We start from the raw sequence: 14,477 nt of genomic DNA on the forward strand, positions 1-14,477 counted from the left end.
TAGTATATGAAAATACTTTTTATTTCACAGGTGTACAGGTGCAATTAAACTACAGAATAACAACCTATATGTCAAATATACTGCATAAAAAGTGTGACTTAACTGTGTGCTTCTCACTCCTATTACTAACATTAACTGAATATATAAATGGAAACTCAAGATACATTCAACTTCACAAAAAGCAAAAACAAAAATCTAAAAACTAATACAGAATTACATCTGATGAATAATTAAATGAAAAAAGATTCTAAATAAAGTTTAAAAAATAATAAAAACTAAAACATACTGAAAAGCTATGGTATAGCAAACCTGGGTCATCATCCGGTCATCAGATGCAACAATACTGACCCCTAGTGGAGTTTAATGAAACATCACATGTAAAAATGTGGTGCCAAACCACCATGTGGTGGATTAACAAATATGTCCAGAACACTAAGTGTGTACTGGTAATAGAGTTCTGCTAACACATTATATCATAAAAAGAATAAATTTGCATCTAATGATGCATATGTGACTTTCTTTGCAGTGTTTTCTCCTGCTTCTTATCCCTCTTGGACAGTTTTTGCTCACAGCTCTGCATGAGATCCCTCTTGGCCAAGACACAGTCTTCTAGCCTGAATGCTTCCTGGTCTCTGAATGGACCCACAGGACTGATCCTGGGCAAGCTGGTACTAGTTTTCATGGCACTTTCTGGGTTAGGTAGCGATCTCATGATCCTGCATTCATGAGCCCGTGGCCTTTCTGTGGCACTTGTAATGAATCCACTCACTCTCTTGATTGCCCTATGTGTGTCTGCACTGCGAGGCTGTGTTTTATTTGAAAACGAACAGGGGTGGTGTCTCCTCGTGCTGTCAGGGACAGTGAACACATCTCTGTCTGAGATTGTGTTTGTCATATTTTGACTGACAGGTCTCTTTAAAATTGGCACACAGGTCTTGGCCCTCCTGGGATGACCATCACTTGTGTGCCACAGTGGATATATCTGAGTCTGCTTCAGGGCCATAAGGTCAGAGTGCAGAGGCTCCAGAGATGTGTAAGGACCCCAGGAATCTCGTAGCCTGGCATTCCACTCCATGTTCATGCTGACTTCATCCGTGCACTGCGCCTTCTGGATGGCATTGACCCTGAGGAGGATGGAGTCACGTGTCAGAGGATGATGAAGACCCCTCCTCTTCATCCGTTCACTTGTTTCCTTCTCACTCAGCATCACTGAGTGTTTAGCAGCCCCCCAGCGCTCTCTGGCTATGAAGGATAAGTTTCATTTACAGCAACGGCCTGATTTTAAAACACATTTCTGCTATTTTTGACATATACTTGAGCATGCTTACCTTGTTCTCGACATTTAGTGGAGGTAGACAGGAAGCAGGTGCGGTAAAGCAGCTCGGCTCTCTCTGGCCTTTTGTTGTAACAGTTATGGACCTTTTGGCTGGTTGAAGCCACCTGTGCCGTGTGATCGGCCCCGACAGAGGTTAAGCAAAGCTTTCTGAGCGAAGCTGCAGATTTCTCAGAAACCAAGCCATCCTGAGCCATCCCATCACCCCAACCTCCTTCTGTTGGCTCTGTGTAATCCCAAAACACTTTGGCAAACTGGTAGCGCTTCACACTGGATGCCGCGTTCACTAAAATACTAAAGCAGGGTGTAGAAATAAAACATGAGACATCTGAACGCCACAATAAGAAAATATATAATAATAAATACGCTTTCATGAGAGTGCATGGGACTCACCTGTTGTCAAGGAAGTGCACAGACAATATTCGGCCTGTTTCAGCCTCTGCTGTGATGTCTCTCAGACAATCTCCGGTGAGAAAATTAAATATACGAATCTTTCCATCCACACAGCCGGTAACCACACGGAGGTAGATGAGAGTCAGAGATTTTACCTCCCTGCAGAAAAGTCATCATTAGATTCAACATTTAAGGTCACTGGAATGTAACTGCTTTTGAGAATACTGTTATTGTGAATGCAGACCAGACAGACACATCATTTGTTTAGGAGGTGATTCAGTAGGGATATTTCTTTTAGTTAGAAATGGCACTGTCAGGGACAGGCAACAAGGTAAGAAAATGTGACAAAAACATATCTATAATATACTGAAGACATTACTATACCATTAAAATAAAAATGTTGAAGTAACTTTCAAGGCATGTCAGCTCCAAAGGTTTCTTGCTTACTTTGGGTGGTTGAAGGTCATAAGACACTGTTTAGCGTCACAGTTGATGCTCCAGGCCATGACCTGACCGTTAGAATCCCCGGATAAAAAGTGCCATTCATTGAAGAAAAGGCACTTCACTGAGCTTCTGTGGGCATCGATCACCTTCGGGAAAGTAATATATTATACAAACAAATGAGCGAAGGTATGATAAAGATATTATTAATTGTAGATGAAGTACAGTTTGGCATACTGTATGTATAAAAAACAGTTTATTAAAAGAAAGTGTTAATATAAATCTCACCCTACGCAGCGATGCCTTCTCCATGTCCCATATTTTGACAAGGCCCCGATCACAGCTGCTATAGACTGTTCTTGTGTTGATCCTCACACATTGGACGGAACTGGGGTGCTTGAAATGAAAATCCTCAAAATGCTTCCCTGTGTGTAGACTCCACACTGGCAGTATGGTAGTTAATTTTAGCTTACATGCACACACAGTATTAGTAAAACAAAAACACAAAGTTAACATTAAAGTGTTAAAACAATTTCTAAAATCCTGTCAGTAGGGTCAAATAAAGCCTTATCAGGTGGCTCTGCTTAATAAGTAGGCCTATACAAAAAATTATTGGATTGAAAGCAAACACAGGCAATCATATGTGTAATTTCATTGGTACTGTTGCACAACCAGAATATTGTTGTTTCTGCATGTACGATTAAAGATGAGAAGATCCTGTAAATGCACAACAAAATAATACCATCAGTTGATATATTGCAATTTTGGGACATATTTTAAAGAAGCTCTGGGAAAATGTTTTCATAAAAACAAAGTAGACACTGAATTCAAGATTCTAGGACCTACGTAGAAGAGTCCGAGATGTGGGTTTACAATATAACTTTGCTGAACAAAAGCCAGAAATCATTTAAAGAGCCTCTGGGTTATACAAAGCATCACAATCCAGATAACTCAGTAAATCTGCTTTTTGGAACAGGTCCCTGATAACTATTTCTTATTAGAAAAATGTGATTGGTAGTGGATGTGTGTTTCTGAAGATGAAATCCTATGTCTGAACGATGATATGCATCGTTCAAAGGCTGTTTACCTTTTACTATACAGTCTTTAGCTCCTGAGACAAGTCTATCAGCATGGAGATCCAGGCAGTTCACAGCGCCAGTGTGACCATACAGCACCATCACACACCTGTCTGTCTTCAAATTCCAGCACCTACAGGTGTGATGAAACAACAAATAAACACCCACCCTATCGGACCTACTTTAGTCACAAGGAGGAATGTATCATTATCAGTATCGTCATTTAATGAATAACGTGTTAAACGTGAGTTATGACAACATGCACCAGCTTCCATCTCCTCCTCACCTGATACTTGCATCGCCGCTCGCAGTTATCACCAGGTCTCTGTCCTCACAGAGCAGTACTGCCCGAATGCTGCCAACATGGCCCTTCATCACGGACACAGCTTTAGTTTCTGAAGCCACATAAAGCAGATGCACCACACGGTCCTTGGAGCCCTTGGCCATTAGTGATCCACCTCTGTAGTCCACCACCCGATGAGGGTCTTCTCTGTCAAACCCAAACACAACCAAGTGAGTTGTACAACATAATGTATGCTTTTACTCCAATGAGTAGGGTTTATTATGGTACTCTTAAAAAACATGCATACAGCTACATCCAAAAGGGAAATTGAACACACTAACTTGTCCAGCAGCACTGTGGTAAAGTATGCACCACAATAAACATTTCGTTCTTCCATTTGCACTGTCTTGGTATTGCTTTTGGTATAAGCAGCTTCAAATGGCTTCACCTGTGAAGACAATCACAGAAAAGATTATTCATGTATTGACAACTGTATTTCTAGAACATAGAGCTCTGGTGTTGGTGTGTTGACCTTTTGAACGCCAGGTTGAATATCCGCTTTCTCATCATCCTCGACAGGTACAGGAACTTCAACGATGCTGGCGTAAGTAGGACTTACTATATTAATACGTTTGCCCTTTTAGAACAGAAAAAAAATGTATTATCAATTATGTCATTTTTATTTTAAATAATTTTATAGAGAAATACTTTTATTGTTAAACTTCACCACCACACACTTGATCATCAAAAAAAGGTTTTGTGTCATCCTCATCGCAGAGAACTACAACAACTCTGAACACATTTAAATATACAAATATTTTGCATGATTAACAATCATGTAAACACAAAAAATGTTCAACCTTCATCATTGCATTCATTTGATCCTGAAAAATTCTTCTGAACTTGATTTCCTCCACCGTTTCCTGTGCAAGGTGCTGCCAGAATCCACAGACCTTATGGCAGCATCTCAAAGTATGCTCATCTAACAGACCTGGTGGAAGACACACATGTAAAGGTCTGCATATATATTTATTTATAAAATACCAAATGTACATTTTCTTGGCATCACTTTCCTCCCTTTCAGTAAAACATGGTTTTAACCTGCAGACAGAGGTCACTGGGAGCAGACAGCCGTTTGCTTGGCAAGGCTTTATGGTTCTTACATGTGCTAACCACACAACATTAGACTGGCTTAGTTTCTTTATATTGTCAATGCACACTTTAGATTGAACATGGAGACAGTTGAAGGTTGACTCCTGACATAACATATAAGTGAAGCGCCATACCTAATATCCTCTTTGACAGATCAACAGGTAGGCAGGCTATGAAGTCTCGGTATCGGCTAACTCCAGACACAGACTTCGAGGATCCAGGCACTACCATAAGAGCTGGGTCCTCCGAGTCTTCATCGCTGTCCTGATCATGTTTATTGCGACTACTCACTGAAAAGGGGATAATGTCAAGAGATAAGAATTATTAATAACCAAAATAAACAGTGCAAAGCACATGTGTCATTGAGCGAAGACCTTGTGTCATTAAATCACTTCACAAATTAAAAGCCATCTCTGGAGCAACCAGCTGTGCATCTCTGACCTTTACAGATCTTTAGCGGTACCAAACAGATATTGCAGTGGAAGTTAAATAAAAAGCTCTGAGGTGAGCGTGCACAATTTAAAATTCAAAGGACTCTGTAAAGATTTAGGTCTGGGTAAAGAAATAATAAATAAAAACGACAAACATTTACCATTAAATTGCAGTAGACCTCGCTTTTGTCTGACCAGAAGCACGCTGGTTAAATTAGCGACCATGCGTAAAAGTTCTGAGTCACAAAGTGAAAAAAGACGGCAAAGATACCGCGATTTTATACAGTCGGGGCTGCTGCTGAACCAGTCCCAGATCTCCTTCATGTCCATGCCAAGTGGTTTCCCATCCAGTGCCCGGTCTGTGCTGCGCCAAGGGTAATCTTGAGGTGAAGTTGGGCTCCTTGCCCTGGCGTAAGTGAATAAAGTCCATGATGTTACACCCAGCACGCTCTGGATTCTTTCGAGCACTTGGGTGTTTCGGCACCGTAAAAGCAGCTCCACCACGAATCTCCTCTTGAATTCATCCGACACCTTCCACAAACACTGAATTGAGCCCGGTGGTTTGGGGGCAAAGGCGCAAGATGGACACATCCCGCACATGCTGAGACATCCCTCCGCAGATTTGTAGTTCAGCTCGCACGCCGACGCACTTCTACCAGACTTTACGGACTCCATATCGATGCTGTAAGTTTGTGGTCCTCTTACAGTCTTGTCTCTGTTGGCTACGTCGTTCCCAGGCAACATTAGATGTTGTTGTTTTTTTCTTTTCTTTGAACAATATCGCACAAACAGACAGCATTCAGCAGGTTGCCAGGTAACAGGTTCCACGCGCCAGCAGGGAATAGATGCTCTCCAAGTAATGAACCCAGCAGGTATTTAGTTTCAGTCTTCATATAGTCTGGTTTAGTCCTGCTTTTGGAGTTTGTGTGATAGCTTTACTGCTAGACATTGGAATTATTTGCTAAAATAGGTCGTTTTCTGTGTCATCACGAAAAAAACAGAGGTGCACAGATATGTAGACTCAGTTTGCAGCTGTGGAGAATATAGGCCTATAACATCCACCTACAAAATATAAATCACATATTTAGGTTATTTATAGCTTAAACACACACTGTTTTTAACATGTACATACTATTATCATTGTTAAATATAAATCTAACAATGGCCTATAATAGGCCTACGCTGTATAGCGTAGACTACTGTACAAGTCTATATATTGCATTCACTGAAGGCGTATATCCAAGGTACAAGGTAGATTCATTTGTCACATTACAACAGGTTGTAACTCCCTTCTGCTACGTAGCAGACAGTATACAGTAATAAACCTAATTATAAAACTAGTAAACAAGAGTAAACTATAGTACATAATAGCATATTGTACATATTACACACCTAGCCTACTTCATAAAGTAGGCTATTAATCATTCAATATTTATTCCAGCTCTCTTTGCACTCTGACCCTTACACTATTGTGTTCTTGTTTGCAATTTTTAGAACAGATCGACTTGCAGATTATGCTTAAATCCATTATGTTGTTCATTGATTCTTTTTATAGCCTATTAAATATTTTTTACCTATTTAGCCTACATGTAACAACATTAATAAATATTTTCCACATCTATCTTTGTTCAGCTTGTTTTTAGCTGTAGGCCTATGTGTATTTTCATCTGTCTTCCGTAAAATTTGTTGTTTTGTGTAGTTGTGTAAAACCAGAGCCCCTGCTGAAATTCCTTGTTAGTAGGCCTGCACAAACAAGAACAAGTAGATTAACCAATTGAACAATATGTTATAGAAGATACGATATGTAGATAACATATTTCATTAAAGCTAACAGCTATAAGTAGCTGTACTTGCACATTAAATCATCATCATCAAAAGGTGTGCGCCGCCCGGGAATCGAACCCGGGTCGCAAGAATGGGAATCTTGCATGATACCACTACACCAGCGGCGCAGATGTCTTATGATATAGCAAAGGACCTTATTACAGACGAAGTTGCGAAACCTCATGCCTATGAATAAAGTAGCCCGGTGTGGTATCATATGTTTCGCTTCAGTGTTGTTGGTTGGACTCGATCCGAAAATACTGTGAACGATTGCGATACCAGATAAACGACATATATTACCTAACGTGAATATAACACTTTTATTTGTATTAGAACGGACATGAATGTGAACTCTTACGCTGAAAGTGGTATTTCTTTACTTCCGGGTAAGCGTCTTCGGACTCGGACAGTTATGTGTTTCGGCTGTCGTTATTTAGTCCGAGACCGTATATCAACAGCTATCACCTGTTTGGAGCAGCAGATACCAAAACAGTCAGAGCAATATAGCCGCTGAAAGTCGAGTAGGTGCAAAAGTTAATAAACATTAATGTTGAAAGTATTAATTGGAAATTGTTCTGATACTAGTCTTCATCTTGCTGATGCATCTCTGATAGCCACATAGCAGGTTAGCTATGATAATGCTGTTTTATTCGCCATAACGGACTAACTTGACAGCACTCTTTCCACTTAATCTTATGTAGGGTTCTTCCCCATGTGTATAATCTAATGTTAGCCAGCTGAATGGTTGCTGGCCAATGTGTAACTTAGCGAGCTAGGTTAACGTGCTAACGTTAGCTGCCTAGCTGTTGTTTTGGCGTTTTGTGTGAGCAGCTGTCGTAAAGATTGATAGTTAAAAGTTTCCGTCAACTCTCTCCTCAGATTCTGCACTCATGTCGGGCAGGGGCAACGGTATGGAGTGGGTTGAGACAACCGAGGAGGTTGTTATAACAGAGGAGTGTCTACCCCTTGAACACATCACCCCTGCAGGTGTGATACGTTGCCTTAGTTTGACATTTATGTGACACTTGTTTTCATATGTAAGTGTCTGAAATAGTGTTTTTGTTTTTCTAGTGATACCGGTTTTAGAGCCAACAGAAACGCCAATCCAGAGGCTGCTGGAAACTGTGGGACATGGAGATAACCCAGAGGGTGATGGTGGCTTTTGTAAGCAAGAGACATTCTTTCCTCTTCTACTTACATTCACAGCATCCACATTATCTTGGAACACTTAAGGAACCACAAACTAAAGACAGAAAATGAGCGATATGTCAGAGTAGGACATTCGTTTTATATCTCTTATTACTGAAATTACCTTTCCATTGATGGGAATTGAACTAGCCTGGTTCCTGATAGTGTAAACTAAAATACTAAACAAGGATGTATATGATCTAAATATGGCACTCAAACTAACATCAAATTTTCAAACTGACTACATATCATCTGCATGAGCTACACATCTTAGCTTATCTTAAACTTACAGAAGCATTCGGTGTAGTTTAATACCTAACCAGGTGCCATAGTTTAAGTTTTTTTATTGTAGATATAATGACATTTAAATAAAATAATACAAAAATAAAATAAATGCTAAAACTGATCAGACATGTTGATGCATTAATAAAAAAAAGTTTGTTTTAGGTAAATTTTGAGAAGTATCAATGTGCGTGCTAGTGATATCTGCATGTGTTAAATAAGTGCTTTTATACTGATGAGCAGAACATTTAACTTCTGTATTCTTCTGTTTTCTACTTTTTTATGTTTTCTAGATTGCGAGGAGTGTCTGACCCTCTTCCAGGACCAGAGTGATCCCGCTAACATTAACGGCCCATCTTTTGTCCTTGACTTTCCAACAAGCATGGGTGTCCCCGAGAGGGCCCTCCTCACTCTCCCCTATGGCCTGATGATAGGCAGATCTAGTATTCCCAGTGCAGGCGTTGGAGTCGTAAATCACGGACCAGTTGTGTCTCCGGGTATGCATTTTGGACCATATGAGGGGGAAGTGACAACAAGGGAAAATGCCATGGCAAGTGACTTCTCCTGGGAGGTGAGCTTGGATATTTTAAACTGAAAAATGATAAAAGTGACACTGAGTCTGACATTTCTCCTTTCTAAATACTTCTTGTTGTAGTTATTGTTATTTGTCCGTGTTTTGTTTTGAAATTATTCTCATTTTCTGCAGATTTACAGAGGAAAAGACGAGTATGAGTACATTGATGCTGCCAGAGAATCACACTCAAACTGGATGAGGTAATGTATTCTGCTATCATGGCTGTGGATGTCTGTTTCTCTGTCTCTCAGAATTCATTTAAAACAGTACTCCACCGATTTAGCATTGCTCTTCTATAACATTGTCAGACTCATGATGGACTACTTAAAAAAAAAAAGAAGAATTCAAAATGAGATAACAATGCAGCAATTTGCCAGCTACGAGGTCCACAAACAATAATGACTTGGACCATTTCCTGGAAGGTTGGACTTGAGTTTTCTAGACTGTAATCTCACTTCACAGTGCAAATGATGGTGCATCTAATAATCCACGTCAATGTTTATATTCAATCTCTGTTGTTCCACTTAATATTTGTTTTTACCGTCTCTCTTCTTACACAGGTACATCAATTGTGCTCGTAATAAAGACGAGACAAATTTGCTAGCGGTCCAGTACAAAGGCAGCATCCTCTTTCATTGCTGTCGCACCATACACCCCGGAGATGAGCTCATGGTGTGGCCCAGCAGCAAACTTCTCACCCATTTTAGTGATGCTTGGGCCCAGGTGTGGTTGATGAAGTTGAATACAGCAGGTACGTTTACTACGTTGTGTTTCACTAGTCATGAAAAATGTGATATTTGTAGCTATTCTTTATTGACTATTTTCCCATTAGCTAGTCACTAATGTACAGGAAACATTCGTACAATGGAAAATTATTTTCTGCTCTAATCTCATCAATTTATGTTGACATAATTTTTTCCCTTTCTTTTCTAAATTGCAGAGACTAATTCAGCAGCGACATCTCAGATCTTCCTGTGCTCCCACTGTCAGCTGTCCTTCACTACAGAGGCCTTTCTGCAGCGACATACAGAATACTTCCACATACAGCCTAAAGGGGACTGTACAACACCAGCAGCTGAGGCAGTTGAACCTGAAAATCCAGTTTCCAGTGCTGACTCGGCATCCCTGGTGCTATTATCTGTCGATCCTGTCGAGTCCAATACATGTGGCGATTGCGGGAAGATTTTCAAGCAGTTACCTCACCTTAGGAGGCACAAGCTTTGTGTCCACTCAAACAAACGTCCCTACTGCTGCCCACAGTGCAGGCGGAGTTTTAGCCAGGCATCTGGCTTAATCAGACACCAGCTAGTTCACAGGAAGCCGGCTGTGATGAAAGAGGCAAACATTGTCCCCAATCAGAACAAAATTCTTAGTGAGAAGAACGAGAGCTTGGCGCAGAGGTCAGAACCTTTTAACACCACAGATCCAGTTGTAGCTGAGGAAGCAAAGGAAATGAATGTAAGTGAGAATTTAGAAGAAGCCATGGATGTAACTGAGAATACTTCTCCAGGAGAGGCAGAAGCATCCCAATCTAATTGTTTAGACTGTGCTAAGAGCTTCACAAATGAAGCGTCCCTCAGAAAGCACAAGGTGACTGTCCACGAAAGGTTACGTCCCTACGTCTGCACCGTGTGTCAGAAGTGCTTTGGCCAGTACAACGACCTGACCAGGCACCTGCAGCGTCACCAAAAACAAAGCAAAAGGGGAGAACTAAACGAGTCTTCAGAGGAATGTGCCACCATGCCCTTTAGCTGTGCTGAGTGCTCAGTGGCTTTTTCTTCAGTGGACACACTTCAGCAGCACATAAGTGAGCACCACTCAGAGGAGACCACAGTGGAAAATCAAGAGGATGATCCACTGCCTGCTGGTAATGAACAGAGCCACGATCCAGATTTCATTCCACAACCCTCAGTGGCTGAAACAGTTGAGTCAATCCAAAAACGCCCCTCTCAGAGGCCTCAGCGACTTGGAGCTAGATCTAAAATTTCTGCCATAACCAAGCTCATAGCTCCAAAACGGAGAGCGGCCACCTGCAAGAAGCCATTAACCAGCCTCGCTAAGACTGAGAGCTCTGCTGAACCAGAAGCAGCTGCTGCCAGAAATGGAAAGTTAACAAAATACAAATGGTTTAGCTGTAATCGCTGTAAACGAACATATGGAAACCCAGATGATCTCAAAGCGCACAAGTGCGCGTTGAGACAGCACAAGTGTGGTCAGTGCGGGGCGACTTTTAATAAGTCCGGCTTTCTGAAAAGACATGAGCAGACGGTACACGTGAATGCAAAATCTTACAGCTGTGACCGCTGTGGTAAAGTCTTCAGTACATCCGGTAACCTTAAACAGCACCAGAAGAGCAAGACTTGTATGAAGTATCACTGCACGTCTGAGCTGTTCCCATGTTCGTTTTGTCAGTTCTCCTTCACCATGAAGAGTTACCTTATCAAACACATCAAGAGGCACCACCCTGTGGAGTTTCTGTCACACTGCGATTCAGACAGCCTGATGGATCAGCAGGAGGAAGAGGAAGGGGGTAAAGAATGTAAATGTCCTAATTGCGGGAAGAGCTGTGAAAGCGCAAAAGCTTTCAAATCTCACGAGTGCTTCCAGCAGGTGAAGGTACTGTACTTGTGCACCGACTGTGGAAAGGGCTTCTCGAACCACTACGGTCTCAAGCAACATCAGCGCATTCACACAGGCGAGAAGCCGTACAACTGCCCGCACTGCAGCAAAAGCTTCTCTTACATGGGCCAGCTCAACGTGCATCTCAGGACTCACACCGGGGAGAAGCCATACCTGTGCACACACTGCGGGGAGAGCTTTCGGCAGTCGGGGGACCTGAAGCGACATGAGAGGAAGCACACAGGGGTGAAGCCCTACAGCTGCCCCGAATGTTGTAAAAGCTTTAGCCGCCCGCAGAGTCTCAAAGCTCACCAGATGCTTCACCTGGGACAGAGAATGTTCAAATGCACCCAGTGTGGGAAGAGCTTTTCCCGGAACTATCATCTCAGGAGACACCATCAGAAGATGCACCTGTAGTCACATTTTTAGGATGCAGAAGAGTTTATATTTCAGTGTTAACTGAATTGCACTTAACGGTCAAGTTCTTCTCGATATTATTCTGAGAGTTGCAGAGAATACTTGAATGTCCTGTATGTAACATTGTTTAACTTAAACTTAAGTTTGTTTAAAGCTGAAGCATTTCATGCCCAAAAATTTTGACATTTAGAATTAAACATTGTTGCTAATTATTTGAAAGGGGTAAAAATTAATATAAACATTCATCCAGCGGAACTACTGCAGGATCTCACCAGTCACCTAAACAAATGCCAGTCTGTGTCAACTTGCTTTGAAATAAAAACAACCAACTTGCCGTCACTGTTGACCATTTATTCCACAAAACATACAATGCAAAGCATGTGCACTGTACAAGCCTTAATATTATGAAAATACTCATAACCATGCCTGTTTTTTTTTCAATTCATTAATCTTAATTTTCTTTTTATAATCATCAAGATCTACTTCTTTTTTACATGACACAGTATAACTGTCTATTGAAGACTGCTTTTTGCATTGCTTTTGTCAGTTTTTGACCTTATTAGCTCATATTTCCACCTTGACTATATTATAAATATTAAGTAAAATTAAAATATTTCAGTCTTACCTGAACTATACAAATGTACTGGTGTGACAGTTGACACAAGTAGACTCGATTTCATTTTAAACTGTGCGTAAATTGAAACAGGTATAAACCTGGCAGTGTTTTCCATGTGCTACACACAGCAGTGTCAAGTGCAGCCAAGTGCTGGTTAGAGACACAAACTTCTTGAATCTGTAACTTTGCTGCTGGTAACGGCTTCTTTATCATCCCAGTCCAGTAATGTTTCTTATATCAGTAGTCCTAACTAATACCAGTTACACAAGTCCTTGACAACATCCATTTTGAGGGGAAAAAAAGAGATCCATTTTCATTTGTGGCACAGCAGTTGTGGAGGCTTGTTTCTGTGGTCCTTTTTTGAAAGAAGCGAAGGGTTGAAACCAGAGGATTGAACGCTCATTAATGAGTCTTAATGTGTAAAAAACACAAACACTTCTGAAAGGTAGGCAGCAGGTGGTTCTCAAGGTTAAGTGACAAGACCCCTACGAAGGCTGGGTTATTGTTTGTACAATTTTGAAGACACCTCAAACACTGTTCTTGTTTATTCCTCCAATCCAGTGAAGCACCTTGTTGATGTCTTCAGTGCAATCTCCGTCCAATGTACACGTTTATGTTCAACACATAAAATATACAACAACCCTCAATCTCATTAGTTTATATTATGTTAAATGTTATACACATATTAAAATTTTTTACAAACCAAACTGATTGTTAAACCACACTATCACATCTGTACAAACTCAGAAAAAAAAGGTCACAAAACGAGGCAAAAGAAAGAAAGGAATTTGTTTTTTGGCAATTAAAAAGCAACAGCATGGTCTGTCACACAACCACAAATTAAGGGATTAAATACTGAACTCTGGAAATTAAAAAAGGAACAGTACACATCTAGAGCTCAACAGAGTCTGTATTTGTAATGATAAAACCGTTCTTCGCGTTCCCATAAACGTTAACAGAAAAACATGGTTAAGAGGGTTAAGTGGCTGAAATACAAAGCCTGAGGACACGTATACAGTATGCAACCAGAAACCAAGCTCAAGTTAGAGACAAGAAATACCCTGCAGGTCATTGCAAGTACAATAACACTATCTTCTGCTTTCTGAGACACATAACGGACAGAGGCTTTTATAAAGGTTCAGATTTCAGCTCTTCCACCCTGCACTCCAGATCAGCCACCTATAGAAGGGAGAGGAAAGTGCAATTATATCAATATTTAATAACAATAATAATAATAATAATATGCTGCTCTTGTGTGTTACAGCATGTGAACATCATATACAATAGGGTCCAAAGGTCTGAATAAGCTTTCTCAAATCATTGGCAAACAATACTGCAGTGCGAGTTACATGGTCTTTTACCAACTAATACAACATACTGACTAAATATGGTCCTCTGAGGTTTTGTTGCTGTTGCTATAGCTTTTACTTCACAAAAAAAAAAACTGAAGCAGTTTCTAGCACAATCTAGCACAGCCTCGAACTGCAACTAAGTTCCCAAAATCCAATTAAAAGTTTCTTTGCAACTAAAATTGGAGATTTTCATCCAAAGCAAGACCAGGTAGACCTAAAGTGAGCTACAGAAGTATAGTCTGCATTTTAATGGATGAAAAACAGAGCTACATGAATGGGCCAAACTATACCAACATTTCATTGAAAATTGGAAGAAAGTATTGTTTGCAGATGCCGACTGTAAGTTTTTTAATTTATTTCTGCAGGCAGAGAGCTTAGACAAGGAAAGTGCTGTACGAGGTGCTGGCTTACAGAGGATCAACTACACCGAAAAGAACATCTGCACAGCACGTCGTCTCCTCTGGCTTAAAAGCAGATGATTGATTTTCCAGCAGAA

At 40.7% G+C, this 14,477-nt stretch overlaps 3 protein-coding genes and 1 non-coding gene across 7 annotated transcripts in view; 1 reads left to right on the forward strand and 3 right to left on the reverse strand.

Annotated features, from left to right (window-relative positions):
• On the reverse strand, positions 1–5,926 carry fbxw10 (F-box and WD repeat domain containing 10). Its single transcript, XM_046068145.1, has 12 exons — positions 5,271–5,926; positions 4,813–4,968; positions 4,387–4,517; positions 4,059–4,163; positions 3,868–3,974; positions 3,530–3,733; positions 3,255–3,376; positions 2,456–2,610; positions 2,174–2,316; positions 1,727–1,885; positions 1,329–1,627; positions 1–1,242 (listed from the first exon to the last, which is right to left on the reverse strand). Exons 1-12 carry the CDS (start codon positions 5,851–5,853, stop codon positions 497–499), a joined length of 2,910 nt encoding a protein of 969 aa, XP_045924101.1. The 5' UTR covers positions 5,854–5,926; the 3' UTR covers positions 1–496.
• On the forward strand, positions 5,604–12,352 carry LOC123982553 (histone-lysine N-methyltransferase PRDM9-like). Of its 4 annotated transcripts, none has more exons than XM_046068147.1 (7): positions 5,604–5,793; positions 7,813–7,920; positions 8,005–8,097; positions 8,697–8,974; positions 9,110–9,177; positions 9,538–9,728; positions 9,918–12,352. In XM_046068147.1, the coding sequence occupies exons 2-7, from the start codon at positions 7,824–7,826 to the stop codon at positions 12,011–12,013; spliced, it is 2,823 nt and encodes a 940-aa protein (XP_045924103.1). In that variant the 5' UTR covers positions 5,604–5,793; positions 7,813–7,823; the 3' UTR covers positions 12,014–12,352. The 4 variants fall into 4 exon arrangements, with proteins under 4 accessions (XP_045924103.1, XP_045924106.1, XP_045924102.1 ...); XM_046068150.1 differs by lacking the exon at positions 5,604–5,793 and adding an exon at positions 5,930–5,981; XM_046068146.1 differs by lacking the exon at positions 5,604–5,793 and adding an exon at positions 7,300–7,454.
• Positions 6,991–7,061, reverse strand: trnag-ccc. The gene has a single exon. It is a non-coding gene; the product is annotated as a tRNA-Gly (tRNA).
• LOC123982554 (neurabin-2-like) overlaps positions 12,350–14,477 on the reverse strand; it is a 20,836-nt gene continuing 18,708 nt past the window's right edge. Inside the window, exon 11 of the mRNA XM_046068151.1 lies at positions 12,350–13,808. Within this exon, the coding sequence (XP_045924107.1) occupies positions 13,758–13,808 (51 nt within the window). The 3' untranslated portion in view covers positions 12,350–13,757. The remainder of the gene's footprint in view (positions 13,809–14,477) is intronic.

Source organism: Micropterus dolomieu, linkage group LG14 (genome assembly GCF_021292245.1).
Source record: "Micropterus dolomieu isolate WLL.071019.BEF.003 ecotype Adirondacks linkage group LG14, ASM2129224v1, whole genome shotgun sequence".
NCBI classification, from domain to species: domain Eukaryota; kingdom Metazoa; phylum Chordata; class Actinopteri; order Centrarchiformes; family Centrarchidae; genus Micropterus; species Micropterus dolomieu.